Below are 16349 nucleotides of genomic sequence, written 5' to 3'. Positions count from 1 at the left end.
CTCCAGCCCTAAGGTGTGGTGGTGGGTTTGAGATTTCAATCTAAAGATATGCAAAGTCCCTAGTTCTGCCCGGAGTTCCTAAAGTGTGCTGTGTGGCTTTTGCCTTGTGGTTTCTCTCTGTCTGCTTGGCCCTTCTTCTACCATTATGGAACTTCCCCTGAATCTGCAAGCTTCAATAAATATCCCTTCCTCCATAACTGTGCCTGGTCTGGAAGTCCACCTCAGAGAACTTGATGCTGTCTGCCATACATGGTCTACATAATAAGTTCCTATATAGCTTAGGCCAGACCCCATCTCAAAAAACAAAAACTAATTTTAATAGAGGATTGGAGCAATGAGGCACTGGCAAAGCATAAAGGAAACTAAAGAACAGCAGATGTAAGGAGCATCTTACCCCTCTGGCTGAGAAACAAGGCTCACAGAAGTCCTTTCTCCCTCAGGATTGAGACCCACAAGTATTGGAGAGGGCCTGGGTATACCTCACTGGATGGCCAAGATGTTGCTAAGGTGGAAATCCACTCAAGGGTGACAGGAAAGCAATTCAGGAAGAGTGCTAGATGCTAGGCCGGGGACTGCAGTGTACTGCAGGTACTAGGTAGTAGCAGAGGGGAAGCTGGGCGTGCTGCAGGATTCTACAGAGGCCAACATGTCATGTCAGATAGCAAAACCATCCTTTGTGGTGCTTCAAGGTCTCTCCATGGCCCTTCATTTGTACAGTTAAACTAGGTACCAGTTGGCAATGGAGAAATATCAAAAGGTTTATTTGTACAGGATAGTCAAATCTGTAGACATGAGGCAATGAATTATACCTAGAACACCTTTTTATATCAGGGCTTTTGTTTTCTTCATTTACTAGTAGTCTTGGAAATTATGAAGTTCATCTTTCTTCATCCTTTATTATAGCTACAGGATATTCCATGTGGATTTCCCACAGTGTGTTTAATACTCTCCTATACACATGTACTTAAGATATTACAAATATTTTACAAACTAGATATAGTGCTTCACATCTGTAATCCCGCATTTGGTAGGCCAAGGCAGAAAAATCACAAGTTCAAGGCTAGCCTGGTATAGAGACCCTGCCACATCCCACCCTACTCCACTCCTAAAATGCAAACAAACAGTACCAAACTGAATAATCTCATACATATATTTTACTATTAGGGATATAAACTGCTATAATTGTGACTGTTGAGTCAAAAGGTACATGCTATATGTAACTGTTACTACCAAACTTTTCTTAAAGATGGTTGTACCAGACTGGGGATGGCTTAGCAGCTAAAGTACTTGCCTGCAAAGCCTAATGACCCAGGTTTGATTCCCCAGTACCTTCATAAAGCCAGATGCACAAAGTGGTGCATGCATCTGAAATTTGTTTGCAGTGGCTGGAGGCCCTGGCAACCCATTCTCTCTGTCTGCCTCTCTTATCTCTGAATGCAAATAAATAAATAAGAGTTGTAGCAATTTGCACTGGCATCAGCAATATTCAAAAACACCTTTTTCTTTTTTTTTTTTTTTCGAGGTAGGGTCTCACTCTGGTCCAGGCTGACCTGGAATTAACTCTGTAGTCTCAGGGTGGCCTTGAACTCACAGCGATCCTCCTACCTCTGCCTCCTGAGTGCTGGGATTAAAGGCGTGCGCCACCACGCCCGGCCCAAAAACACCTTTTTCTTGGGCTGGGGAGATGGCCCAGCAATTATAGGCATTTGCTGGCAAAAACACCTTTTCCCATTCTCAAAATTTTTTTTTTCTCCTTTGTTTTTAAGAGGTAGGGGTCTCACTTTTGCCCAGGCTGACCTGGAATTCACTCTGTAGTCACAGTCTGGCCTTGAACTCAGTGATCCTCCTACCTCTTCCTCTTAAGTGCTGGGATTAAAGACATATGCCACCATGCCCAGCTAATTATTTATCTGCACACAAAGAATGGAGGTTCCAGGGCTTCTTATCACTGCAAACAAACTCCAAGTGTATGTACCACTTCGTGTTCGTGTATCTGACTTTTTGTGAGTACTGGGGAATTGAACCTGAGCTGTCAGGCTCTTTGCAAGCAAGTGCCTTTTAAGTGCTGAGCCATCTCTCCAGTCTTTATTTTTAAAAATATTTTATTTTTATTTATTCATTTGAGAGAGAAAGAGAGTGAGAGAAAGAGGAAGAGAGAAAGAAGGGCGCTCCATGGTCTCTAACCACTGGAAACGAACTCCAGATGCATGTTCCACCGTGTGCATCTGGCTTATGTGGGTACTAGGGAATTAAACCTGGGTTCTTGGGCTTTGCAGGCAAGCAGTTTAACTGCTAAGCCATCTCTCCAGCCCTCTTTCTTGGTTTTTTGAGATAAGAGTCCCACCTGGGACCAGGCTGGCTTCAAACTTGCAGTGATCTAGTCTCAGCTTCTTAATGCTGGGACCAGTCTTGAGCCACCTTACACACCCACTTTCTTTTTACTCCTCTCCACCACCTCCCCCTTTTAAATGGGCATGCCAGGGCTTCTAGCCACTGCAAACAAACTCCAGATACATGCACCACCTTGTGCATCTGGCTTTACGTGGGTACTGGAGAATCAAACCTGGGTCCTCAGGTTTTGTAGGCATGTGCCTTAATTGCTGAGCCATCTCTCCAGCCCTCTCCTCTCTCACTATATATATACATACATACATACGTACGTACGTACATACATACATACATACATACATATATACATATATATTTTGGTTTTTTGAGGTAGGGTTTCACTGTAGTCCATAATAAACTGGAATTCACTCTGTAGTCTCAGGGTAACCTTGAACTCATGGTGATCCCTCCTACCTCTGCCTCCCGAGTGCTGGGATTAAAGGGGTGCACCCCCATGCCCAGCTACATAGATATTTTTATTTATTATTTGAGAGAGAGAATGGGTGTGCCATGGCCTCCAACCTCTGCAAATGAACTCCAGATGCATGTGCCACCTTGTGTATCTGGTCCTGGGGAACTGAACCTGGGTCCTTAGGCTTTGCAGGCAAGAGCCTTAACTGCTAAGCCATCTCTCCAGCCTTCTCCTCCTTTTTAAGCAGGGTCCCACTCTAGCTCTGGCTGGCCTCAAACTCAAGGTGATTCTCCTTCAGCCTCTGGAGCTGGGATTAAAGGCATGAACCTTTTTTTTAGTGAGAATTAATAATTCATGTCTTTTTCTCATTTTCCCATGGGTGTCTGGCCTTTTCCCTCAACCCTTAACAGTTTCTGTTTGTAGCTTTTTTTGTGGAAGATACCTGTTTTTCTCCAAATTTGCATGCTGTCTTTTGGCACTGTGTATGTGATTTTGCTACGCAAACATCTTATCATTTTCTTTTCTTTTATTTTTTTTCTTGATAGGGTCTCACTCTAGCTCAAGCTGACCTGGAATTCACTATGTAGTCTCAGGGTGCCACCAAACTCAATGATCCTTCTACTTCTGCCTCACAAGTGCTGGGATCAAAGGCGTGCATCTTCACTCCTGGCTATCATTTTAACGTTCTGTAAATTTGAGTGCCAGTTTTACTGAATCCAGATTTGTCTATTTACTTCTCTACAGTTATCTTGCTTTGGAGTTTGTTATCTTAGTTGTTGTGTCATACTACCTCTTTACTTGAAGGGCTCTAGCTCCATTCTATTCTGCTTCACTGCCTCTGTTCATAAGACAGCTGCCACCATTCCAATTAAATACTTAAAAAAAATTCTTTTCCCTAGGAGATAAGGTTTCATGTTGCCTCATGGCCTCAAACTCACTAGTCAACAGATGACCTTGAACTTCTGGTCCTTTTTTAAAAACTATATTTTATTTTTATTTATTTATTTGACAGAGAAGGAGGGAGGGAAAACAGAGAGAGAAAGAGAAGAAAGGGGAGGGAAGGAGAGGGAGAGAATGGGTGCACCAGGGCTTCCAGCCACTGCAATCGAACTCCAGATGCATGCGCCCCCTTGTGTATCTGGCTACTGTGGATCCAGGGGAACAGAACCTGGGTCCTTTGGCTTTGCAGGCAAATGCCTTAACTGCTAAGCCATTCCTCTAGCCCAAACTTCTCATCCTTTTACCTCCTGAGTGCTGGGATTATAGGCGTGTACCACTATGCTTGGCTTATTCAAAGTTCATTAATCTGTGTAACTACCCCTACCTGGAGTTAGCTTTTATGGTATTTTTTCCCCTACTACATTTCTCACTCTTCTCTCATTTTCCTCCCTTCCTCCCTCCTGATCTCCCTTACCCTCCCCCCTTCTGTTTCTTGGGACTGTGCCCTGGACATGAAACAGCTTTGGCCACCAAGTTAGGCATCAAGCTGGGATGAACAAAGGCCTTCCATTTGTTTTGCCCCTGACTTAATATTAAAAAACCACCACTAATGAGGTGTTTCTTTGCCCATGGTCAGGGGGTCCTACTACCTTTACCAGCTTAGGTCTAACTCCATAAAATAATTGACTTTTATTGAAAACATTATATTAGAATGACAATGGGATCATTAGAAAAAATTCACTCATAACCCTTAGTCTTAAGCTGGGAATGTCTTTCACTTTAAATTTTGAGTCTTTCAGAAGTGTTTAAAAACTTCCCACATACTTTTATACATTTCTTTAAAACTTTTTTTTTCTTTATTTTTATTTATTTATTTGAGAGTGACAGAGAAAGAAAGAGGCAGACATAGAGAAAGAATGGGCACACCAGGGCCTCCAGCCACTGCAAACGAACTCCAGACGTGTAAGTCCCCTTGTATACCTGGCTAATGTGGGTCCTGGGGAATCAAGCCTCAAACCGGGGTCCTTAGGCTTCATAGGCAAGCGCTTAACCACTAAGCCATCTCTCCAGCCCGTAGCATTTCTTATCAAGCTTATTCCTAAGTGTTTAACATTAATTTTGGCTATTGCAAATGGAATTTTCCCTACCTGTCCTCTGTTTTGTTTAATAACGTGAAGGCTACTGATTCTTTTTCTAGGAAGGGTCTCACTCTAGCCCCGACCGACCAGCCTCCCAAATGCTGGAATTAAAGGAGTATGCCACACCATCTGGTTACTGTGATTTCTTCTTCTTCTTCTTCTTTTTTTTGGTTTTTCAAGGTAGGGTCTCACCCTAGCCCAAGTTGACCTGGAATTCACTATGTAGTCTCAGGGTGGCCTTGAGCTCATTGTGATCCATCTACCTTTGCCTCGCGAGAGCTGGGATTAAAGGTGTGTGCCACCATGCCCTGCTTGATTTCTTCTTTTTTAAAAAAATATTTTGAGGGCTGGAGAGAGAGCTTAGCAGTTAAGTGCTGGCTTCTGAAGCCTAAGTACCCCAGCTTGAAGCTCAATTAATATTTTGAGGAGTTGAAGAAATGGTTCAGCCATTAAGGCACCTGCCTGAAAAGCCTAAGGACCTGAGTTTGAGTCCCCAGTACTCATATAAAGGCAGATGCACAAAGTGACACAAGCACCTGGAATTCATTTGCAGTGGCTAAAGGCCCTGGCGTGCTCACATTCTCTTTCTCCCCCTGCAAATAAATAAAAACATTCTTATTTATTTGAAAGAAAGAGGTGTTTCTTTGCCTCCAGATCCATGTGTCTGACTTCACACGGGTACTGGGGAAATTGAAATAGCCAGCAGACTTTGTAAGCAAGCAGGTACCTTTAAACACAGAACCATCTCTCCAGGGCCCCAGGACAAGGCTAATGATTTCTACGCATCAATTTTGTATTCTTTTATTCATTAGTCTTTTATTATAATAAGTTTTAGCATATTTATTTGGGATTTTCTTTACTTCCTTATCTGCCTCATATGTTGTGGTGGTTTTAATCAGATAAATGCCTCATAAACTTGTATGTTCTGAATGCTTGATTCCTAGCAGTAGGCAGGTGGAGGTTTGCTGGAGGAGGTGTGTTGCTGGGTTGGCCCTTGATGTTTTATTAGCCCTAGTTGGCCAGTGTTAGTTGGCACACTCTTCTGTTCCTGTTGTGTACCTGATGTTGGCCAGGAGGTAATGCCTAGCCTCTGCTCATTCCATGTTTTCCCTGCCACCAAGAAGCTTCCCTTTGAGCCTGTAAGTCAAAATAAACCTTTTCTTCCCATTAGCTGCTTTTGGTCAGGTGCTTTATGCTAGCAACAAGAATGTATATGCTTCCACGGACTCATCCTGTAAGCAGCACAGGACAATAGTGAAAGTGGTAGAGACAGTGGGTACTGTTTTGCCCAAGACCTTAGCAGAAACACCTATCAACTAAGACACTCACTTCACAACTAAGTTACACATACTGTGTTTCAACAGTATCCCTTCAATTTCAGCTTTGGAATTTTATTGAAGCTCTCGAAAGTATCTCTGGAAACTAAATGATTTGCTTCTGATTTTTCTGTTTTGTTTTTTTCAAGGTAGTGAATGGGTGCACCAGGGCCTCCAGCCACTCATGCTGGCCCAGGCTGACCTGGAACTCATTATGTAATCTCAGGGTGGTCTCAAAATCATGGTAACCTTCCTACCTCTACCCCCTAAGTGCTGGGATTAAAGGCGGGCACTACCATGTCCAGCTTGCTTCCCTTTTTTTTCCCCCCTTGGGTTTTTGAGGTAGGATCTCACTCTGGCTCAGGCTGACCTGAAATTCACTCTGTAGTCTCAGGGTGGCCTCAAACTCACAGCGATCCTCCTACCCTTGCCTCCCAAATGCTGAGATTAAAGGCATGTGCCACCACACCTGGCTCCCATATTTTTAATATGGTATATGATTTTAATAGATGTCATGATAAATCCCACCTGGATGGTATAGTGTCTTTCTAATATGACATTGTATTATCTGACATTTTGTGTAGCTGAAGCAGAAAAGGAAGATGGGGACATAGAAGAAGCTCCTCTCCTCTTTCCAGCTGAACATCAAAAATTCCACCATATGAGCTAGAAAGATGGCTCAGTGGTAAAGTATGCTTCCAGCACAAGCATGAGGGCCTGAGGGAGCCTGAGATTGCCTGAGTTCAAATCTCCAGATCTCACCTAAATTAGCAGGGCATGACTATGCTTGCCAGTAACCTGAGTCCTACAAGGGAGCAGAGACCTGAGAATATTCAGAGATCCACAAGTTCTGGAGTCAGTCAAAGGAGACTCAGGCACAAAACAAGACCAGGTAGAAGAGGGATGGGAGGGTTCATCCTACTTCCACAATTGCCTCTGCAGGCAAGCTTAAGAGGTACCACAAGGACACATACAGGTACATATAGCACACTACACACACATTACACACACTCACAAGCCAAAACAAAAATAAAATTCCAGCACAATCAACAAAATTTGCTGTGAAGATTCCTACGTAGAAACATTATTCTTTTTATAAAGAATGCTAAAATAGCAATAAGCCATGCTTAATTAAGGAGTAAGAGTATGGCCTCACTCCTTTCCAGATGTCTGTAGTAATCTGGAAATCTCACCGAGCCAGGCATGGTGGTGTGCTCCTTTAGTTCCAGCACTTGGAAGGCAGAGGTAGGAGGATTAGCATGAGTTTGAGGCTACTCTGAGACTATATAGTAGATTCTTGGTCAGTCTGGGCTAGAGCAAGACCCTAACTTGAAAAACCAAAATAAATAAATAAAAATAATAAAAAAAATTTAAATTCTAGCTCTGCTTACAGTAAAATCCTGTTTTAGGCCCATCTCTTGTCTCCACAAGGTTTGTTTTATAAACAAGTTCTATAAAACATATTATTTATATTATACTGTGTTGGCTGTTTTTTTTTTTCATTATGAGATGTGTTTTCTTATACTTAGAAATTATAGGGATAAAAAAAAGAAAATAAAAAAGAAAAACTAGAAAAGAGAATTATTTCATTTTGTGCTGGTGGTTACTTTTAAAATGCTTTTGTTGTTGTTGTTTGATTTTCGAGGTAGAGTCTTGCTGTAGCACAGGCTGACCTGGAATTCACTATGTAGTCTGAGGGTGGCCTTGAACTCACAGCAATCCTCTATCTCTGCCTCCCAAGTGCTGGGATTAAAGGCCTGTGCCACCATGCCCAGTTGTTTGTTTTTTTCAAGGCAGGGTCTCACTCTGGCCCAGGCTGACCTGAAATTCACTATGTAACCTCAGGGTGGTCTCAAACTCATGGCAATTCTCCTACCTCTCTCCTGAGTGCTGAGATTAAAGGCATGTGCCACCACACCTGGCATGTTTTATTATTTGTATGCATATGTATAAGTGTGCATATCAGAAAATGACTTTCAAGTATGCCTCCCCTTTTTAAAGGCACATGCCACCATGCCTAGCTCCTCTCTTGATTTTTTAAAAAATATTTTATTAGATAGGTGTGATGGCGCATGCCTTTAATCCCAGCACTCGGGAGGCAGAGGTAGGAGGATCACCATGAGTTCAAGGCCACCCTCAGACTACATAGTGAATTCCAGGTCAGCCTGAGCTAAAGTGAAACCCTACCTTAAACCCACCCCCACAAAAGGTATTTTATTTACTCATTTATTTTAGAGACAGAGAAGCAGACAGAGAGAATGGGTGCACCAGGGCCACTAGTCACTGCAAACAAACTGTAGACACATGCATCACCTTCTTCATCTGGCTTTATGTGGGTACTGGAAAACTGAAACTGGATCCTTTGGTTTTGCAGGCAATCGCCTTAACCACTAAGCCATTTCTCCAGCCCCCTACCTCATTTTTTAAAAAAATTAAATTTTTTTTTTTTCTGTTTTGACAGAGAATGAGGCCGGGAGAAAGAGAGAGAGAGAGAGAGAGAGAGAGGAAGAATGGGCCATTCACTGCAAACAAACTCCAGCGCGTGCACCCCCTTGTGCATCTGGCTAACGTGGGTCCTGGGGAATAGAGCCTCGAACCGGGGTCCTTAGGCTTCACAGGCAAGCGCTTAACCAAGCCATCTCTCCAGCCCTCCCTACCTCATTTTTTTGAGGCAGGGTTTCTCTCTCATGTTCTCACTCTTGTTGTTTACTATTACAATGACCATAAGCTTCTGGGAAATTTTCCCATTTCCCAAGCAGTGTGCTAGAATTATAGAACCATGCCATAGCTTCTAGCTTTTTATGTGGGGTCAGACTCAAACTCAGGTATCCAGGCTTGAGCAGCAAGTGCTTTTATCCACTGAGCCATCTACCTAGAGCTTATACATATTTTGGTAAAAAGGTATTTTTATTGGTGGCTGGGGAGATGGCTCAGCAGTTATGGTGCTTGTTTGTCCCAATACCCAGGTAAAGGCAGATGCACAAAGTGGCACATGCATCTGTAACTCATTTGCAGGGGTATGAGGCCCTAGTGTACTAATTTCTTTCTTTGATGCTCTCTTCTCTGCTTGTAAATACATGAGTAAATATTTTAAAGATACTTTCCTTTCCTCCATTCCATCAATTCCACCAAGCTTTTCTTTCTTTCTTTTCTTTTTTTTTTTTTTTTGAGATAGGGTCTCACTCAAGCCCAGGCTGACTTGGAATTCACTATGGAGTCTCAGGGTGGCCTCAAATTCACAGTGATCCTCCTACCTCTGTCTCCCAGTGCTGGGATCAAAGGTGTGCATGACCACACCTGGCTTCCACTGAGCTTTTAATTTTCATTACCCTAAGATGTTTTTTATACACTCAAACTGTAATAAGGATGCTGAAGCTTCTGGGAAGCAGGCAGGACTTAGTAGCACAATTTATAGTAGCAACAGCCTCAGGCTGGAGAGATGGCTCAGAGGCTAAAGGTATTTGGTTGTAAAGGCTGCGAACGTAGGTTTGATTCCCCATTACTCATGTAAAGACAAAGTGGTGCATGTATCTGGTGTCAAGAGGCCCTGGCATATCCATTCTCTCCCCCTTCCCTCTCTCATAAATAAAAATATAAAACTTAAGGTTTAATAAAAACAAAACCTGGCTGGAGAGATGGCTTAGTGGTTAAGTGCTTGCCTGTGAAGCCTAAGGATCCTGGTTTGAGGCTCAACTCCCCTGGACCCATGTTGGCCAGATGCACAAGGGGGCGCATGCATCTGGAGTTCATTTTCAGTGGCTGGAGGCCCTGGCATGCCCATTCTCTCTCTCTCTCTCTCTGTGCCTCTTTCTCTGTCTGTTGCTCTCAAATAAATAAATAAAAATAACAAAAATAAAATAAAATAAAACAAAACAAAACCTTCCCACCAGGAATAGATGGTAAGATGCTACTGCTGAAGTTTCTATATACTTGGGCTGCAAGGCCACTGAGAAATCCTGCGGAGCTGAGATGAAAACCTCCTCCATGTAGACCAGCTGATAGGAAGGTGGAAAAAGCTATGTTGCATGCAGTTCAATGGGAGAGACATCACCAGTGAAGATACTCAACAGTGGACACTGAAAGCCTTAAAGTTGGCCAGCCAGGCCAAATGAACCAACGGGTGCAACAGTGACATGTCTGTTACAGGGGAAACCAACCACCCTCTAATTTGACTGGAGGCCTGCTCCATGGGAGGGAACATATGTCTGACACTGAAAACCTACAACAGGGGTAGTCATGGGCCCTAGGGGTGTAACGTCTGCTGCTGTCTGGCTAAATGTATATACTTGTTCACCAAACTCCCCAGTAAGCATTTCTCTTAATGTTCATACCCATATATTAATGCTACTCTCATTTTTGGTTAGAAAAGCTTCTCTTTTCAGATGGCAGTGACCTTGGGATGACTCAGAAGGCATCACAGTGCTGAGAAGTGACAGAGGAGTGCTCAGCATTGTCATTATCTCTACCACACCTTCCAAGGCTCAGGGTCTAATGCAGCAGAGGTGGTGGAAAGAATGTAAGAGCCAAAGGAAGGGTAGTACTACTTACCATGTGCTCCCCCCAGACACATAATGGCCTGGATATCCATGACCTCACAGTGCCTGACACTACCTACACAAGACCATCATATTAGGAAGAAATGATGATGACATCAAAATAAAAGAGACTGATTGAGAGGGGGAGGGGATATGATGGAGTGGAGTTTCAACGGGGAAGGTGGGGGGAGGGAAGGAATTACCATGGGATATTGTTTACAATTATGGAAGTTGTCAATAAAAATAAATAATATTTTTTAAAAACCTTAAAGAAGGGCTGGGGAAATGGCTTAGTGGTTAAGGCGTTTTCCTGTGAAGCCTAAGGACCCAGGTTCAATTCCCCAGAACCTACATAGGCCAGATGCACAAGGGGGCACATGCGTCAGAGTTCGCTTGCAGGGGCTGGAGGCCCTGGAGCACCCATTCTGTCTATTGGCCTCTCTCTCTCTCTCAAATAAAGAAATAAAATATTAAAAAAAAAAAACCTTAAAGAAGTTATATATTGTCAGGTATGGTGGCACATGTCTTTAATCTCAGCACTCAGAAGGCAGAGGTAGGAGGATCACTATGAGTTCAAGTCCATCCTGAGAAAACATAGTGAATTCTAGTTCAGCCTGGGCTAGAGTGAGGCCCTAACTTGAAAAACAAAACAAAAAATGTTTGGGCTGAAAGAATGGCTTAGCAGTTAGGGCGTTTGTCTATGGACCCAGGTACGATTAACCAGTACTCACGTATGCCAGATGCAGAAAGTTATACATGCTTCTGGAGTTTCTTTGCAGTGGCTAGAGGCTCTGGTGTACCTATTCTCTCTGTCTGTCTCTTTTCTCTGTATCTCCCTTTCTCTGCTTGCAAATAAATAATAAATAAATAAGTATTAAACAAATTTTTTTTTGGGGGGGGGGCTGAAGAAATGGCTTAGCTATCAAGACGCTTGCCTACAAAGTCAAAGGACCACAGCTCAATTCCCAAGGACCCAGGTAAGCTAGATACACAAGGTGGTGCATGCATCTGTAGTTCATTTGTAGTGGCTGGATGCCCTGGTATGCCCATTCTATCATTCTTTCTATCTCTATCTTACCCCCCTCTCAAATAAATAAATAAATAAATAAATAAACAAACAACAACAATTTTTTTTAAGTTAAATACTGGGGCTGGAGGGATGGCTTAGTGGTTAAGGCATTTGCCTGCAAAGCCAAAGGAACCAGGTTTGATTTCCCAGGAACCACATTAGCCAGATGCAGAAGGGGGCACACGCACCTGGAGTACGTTTGCAGTGTCTGGAGACCTAGCATGCCCATTCTCTCTCTCCCTCTTTCTCTGTTAAATAAATAACTAAATAAAAATAAGCTATTAAAAAAAGTTAAATGCTAAAGTTATTTGGCTTGTGAGTTAAGGAAAACATGTATCAAATAGTCTATTTCTAGCAACTGTCTTTCCCCCCCTTATATGCATGAGTAAGTCATATGGTTCCTTCATGAGACAGAAACTTATTTTATGTCATAATTAAGGGATCATGTGGTTAGGTTTATTATTTTAATATTTTGTTTATGTATTTATTTGAGAGAGAAGACAGAGGCAGAGAGAGAGAGAAAGAATGGGTACACCGGGGCCTCTAGTGATAGAATTAAAGGCGTGAACCATGACATCTGGCAAGGCTTTTATTTTATTTTAGTCTTTTGAGGTAAGATCTTGCCTCTAGCCCAGGCTGACCTGGAATTCACTAGGTAGTCTCATTGTGGCCTCAAACTCATGATGATCCTCCCGCCTCTGCCTCCCAACTGTTGGGATTAAAGACCACCACACCTGGCTCAAGGCTTTTATGTTTATGGTAGGTTTTAAAAATTTATTTATTTATTTATTAGAGACAGAGAGAGAAGAGAGAGAGTGAGAATGGGCACACCAGGGCCTCTAGCCACTGCAAACGAACTCCAGACGCATGAGTCACCATGTGCATCTGGCTTTCATGGGACCTGGAGAGTCAAGGGTCCTTGGGCTTCGCAGGGATGTGCCTTAATCGCTAAGCCATCTCTCCAGCTCTGGTAGATTATTAATAGGGAGAAGAAAGGAAGCTTTAGGGAAAGTCAAAGCATAGATACTTAAGCTTCTGCTAAAAGCAATTTTTATTTATTTATTTTTTTGGAAGCAAGATCTCATTTTGACCCAGGCTGACCTGGACTCATTTTGTTGCCCTCAAATTTAAGGCAATCCTCTTACCTCATGACACCATACCCAGCTTAGCCTAATGTTTCAGACTCCTAAAGATTAGTCACATTTTAAATAAGATAGTCTCTCAGGCCAGGCATGATGGCACACACCTTTAATCCTAGCACTTGGGAGGCAGAGGTAGAAAGACTGCCATGAGTTCAAGGCACCCTTAGGCTACATAGTGACTTCCAAGTCACCCTGGGCTAGAGGCAAAATCCTACCTCAAAAAAACCAAAAAGCCTCATAGTAAGTCTAAAGAATCTTAGCTGAGGAATATTTTCACTCCTTTTTCAATAATACATATTTATGAATAAATACTTGAGGGGAACAGCAGAAAGGGTCAAAGATGACAGAACATAACTGAGGTGGTATAACATCAGTGGACTAAAAATCAGAAGTTATAAATCTCATTAATAAATGTACAACTTCTCTATATTATTATTATTATTATAGAGTAATACTCCTCAAAAAGTAATTGCCAGATTGAAAATGATCTATGAATTATGTGTTATCCCATCTGTAAAGTGAGAGTAAGTATCTAACAACTTTTATGACAAAAGTCTTATAATAAAAATCTGAGCTTTAGGCCGGGTGTGGTGACACATTTCCTCAACCCCAGCGCTTGGGAGGCAGAGGTAGGAGGATCACTGTGAGTTCAGGACCACCCTGAGACTACACAGAGAATTCCAGGTCAGCCTGGGCTACAGTGAGACCCTACTTCAAAAAACAAATAAAACAAAATCTGAGCTTTATATGGTAATGTTTTTGTTTGCTTACTTTTTTTTCCCAAGGTAGGGTCTAGGGTCTCACTCTAGCCCAGGCTGATGGAACTCACTCTACTGGCCTCAAACTCATAGCAATATTCTTTTTCTTTCTTTTTTTTTTTTTTTTTCTTTTTCGAGGTAGGGTCTCACTCTAGCCCAAGCTGACCTGGAATTCACTATTGAGTCTCAGGGTGGCCTCGAATTCACAGCGATCCTCCTACCTCTACCTCCCAGTGCTGGGATTAAAGGCGTGCGCCACCACGCCTGGCTCATAGTAATATTTTTATCTCTGCTTCCTGAGTGCTGGGATTAAAGGCCTGTGTCGCCATACCTGGCTGGTATCTGTCTTTATATTTAATTTTTCAAGATTTTTGTTTTTCTTCTTTGAGACAGGATTTTACTCTGTAGCTTAGGAGTCTTGAACTCAGGATGATACTACCCTGATTACTCTACCTTTGCAAATATACATTTAAAGATAAATATAAATTTGAATATGGATTGGATATTAGAGGTTGCCTGCTTTCTTTTTAAAATTTTCATTAGTCTCAGGTTCTGACTACATAGGTGGTAAAAATCATGGTACTTGCAACTTATTGAATGTTGCAGCAAGAGAAAACATATACAGCTATCCCATACTCACACAACCATAGCAAGCATGTACAGACATTAACAATGACTCAATTATATTTCTTATTATTTTGAGACAGGATCTCACTGTGTTACCCAGGCTGGCCTAGAAACTCACTACGCAGCTCAGGTTGACCTCCAACTTGCAGCAATCTTGACTCAACCTCCTGACTAGTGGGATCATAGTCCTGAGCTACCACAAACGAATGGATGGTTGAATTTACGCGGTGGTTGTGTGGAAAACAATACCATATTTCCAACTTTCCACAAATACAATGTCAAAAAAATGTTCACATAAATAGCACAGAGGCTGGCAGTGTAGTTCAGTGGTAGTTGTCATGCTTGGCATCCCCAGCATACACAAACAACTAAATAACATGTAATAAAAACAAAGACATCCATACCATAAAGTCACCAGTTCAGTGTCCTCTGGGATGATTTCTGGATCCTCATCTTCCTCAAAGCATCTCAGTTTATCAAGGCTAAAAACAAAAACAAAACCAAAGTTACAGCAAAACTTTCTGGCCAGTCAAGCATCTTGTCGATGGCGTGTCAGAGCTTGTCCTACATACATCACTGAATAATTAAGGGAGCTGAAATCCAGCAGGCGGCTCAGTGGAGGTCAGAAGTCAAGTCAACGACGATTCCTGTGCCCATACTTTATGATGAAAAGGATATATGGCCGATTCAAGATGGCCAGTACAGTCAAACAGATAAAGAGATCATTTCAGGCTAGTTTTATATTTTTACCCCACGTAAGGTAATTTTGGGGACACCAGGTAGTCAAGGTTTTAACTCTTTGAATGTCCCCTCCAGCCTCGGGGGACCTGGACCTCCTCTGTCAAAGTGTAAGTGTCAGATACATGTCGCTGTTCCCCTTCCCCCTCCTCCTAAGAGATCAAAAACTACCGAATAGAAAAGCAAGCCTTTCAATGTCAATGTCATGTTCCTCCTACTTCAACTCTCATAAATTGTACACTTCGGACCCCTTAGGCCCTCTCCCAGCGTTACGGAAAGGTTTCAGCGTCTCCCGCACAGGCCCTCGACGCGGCAGAGCCCCGGGGGAGCGCAGGAGCGCGGCCGGACCTCCGCCGCTTGGCCCAAGCCGAGGCGGCCGCGGCGCCCCGCACTCACCCGCACACGGTCCTGAGCTCGGCCGCGGCGTCCACACTGCAGCCCAGGTCCCTGGCCACCGCGGCGTCCCCTCGGCCGCCGGGCTCCCTCAGCGACACGTCCCCGGCCCCGCGCAGCCGGCTGCGCCACCGCTCCCCGAAGGCGCCCACGTGGAAAGCCCGCGTGCTCAGCTCGGGGAGCTCGTACTCCGGGAAGCTGCAGCCGCCCGCACCCGGGACGCGGTCCTGCTGGCCGCCCACCGCGCCGCAGACAGAGGAACTGGAACGGTCTTCGGCCATGTCCGCCGCACTCCCTTCCGGCAAAAACCTGTCGATAAGGATGGGGAGGAGAGGGAGGGGTCCTCGCGGAGCATGACGGGATTTGTAGTTGCGCACGGCGCCAGTGTGGCCGGCAGCGGCGGGGCGGACGGAAGCTCACACACTACATTTCCCGGCAGGCACCAGCAATCTTCTGGGCGCGGCTCGGTAGCTCGTGGGCAGGGCTGAGCGCATTGTTCTCTGTTGCTGGGCTGAGGGCCTGCTGTGGCCCAGATTTGTAGGGTGTGCTGGACTCCCGGCTCCACTCGTGCCCAGAGACACCATCGCCATGCTCTGTGGTTCTTTTCCTTGCTTCCCCAGTTCTGGATCGTGAATGCTTCCGGGGTGGTGGCCGAACTGCTGCCCCACTGTGCTATATAGCTTGACAGCCTAGGAGGGCAAAGTCTTGGCACCAGGGACCCTGGAGCCAATCCTCCAGATCCAGTTCCTTCAGAATCTCCCCAAAGCCCCCATGTTCATCTATTCATTTGTATGTGTGCACTGTTGGACGCACGCACTTGGTTTTGGAACGTGGACTATGTATCTCACTTTTCAGTATGTGACGAGGGCTTAAGCTGGAGAATGACATGGGAC

The 16349-nt window shown here is 43.9% G+C and overlaps 1 protein-coding gene and 1 non-coding gene across 2 annotated transcripts in view; both read right to left on the bottom strand.

Annotated features, from left to right (window-relative positions):
• The window catches only part of Snapc3 (small nuclear RNA activating complex polypeptide 3), a 50711-nt gene extending 34974 nt beyond the window's left edge, over positions 1 to 15737 (bottom strand). The window contains exons 1-2 of the mRNA XM_004658512.2: positions 15460 to 15737; positions 14730 to 14807 (exon numbers count right to left, since the gene is read on the bottom strand). Of these exons, the coding sequence (XP_004658569.1) occupies positions 14730 to 14807; positions 15460 to 15737 (356 nt within the window). The remainder of the gene's footprint in view (positions 1 to 14729; positions 14808 to 15459) is intronic.
• LOC123457905 lies at positions 4237 to 4381 on the bottom strand. Its single transcript, XR_006635258.1, has one exon. It is a non-coding gene; the product is annotated as a small nucleolar RNA SNORA48 (small nucleolar RNA).
• Positions 15738 to 16349: the final 612 nt, after the last annotated feature.

The sequence above is a fragment of the Jaculus jaculus genome, chromosome 1, assembly GCF_020740685.1.
Source record: "Jaculus jaculus isolate mJacJac1 chromosome 1, mJacJac1.mat.Y.cur, whole genome shotgun sequence".
NCBI classification, from domain to species: domain Eukaryota; kingdom Metazoa; phylum Chordata; class Mammalia; order Rodentia; family Dipodidae; genus Jaculus; species Jaculus jaculus.
This window is presented reverse-complemented; position numbering and strand designations above follow the sequence as displayed.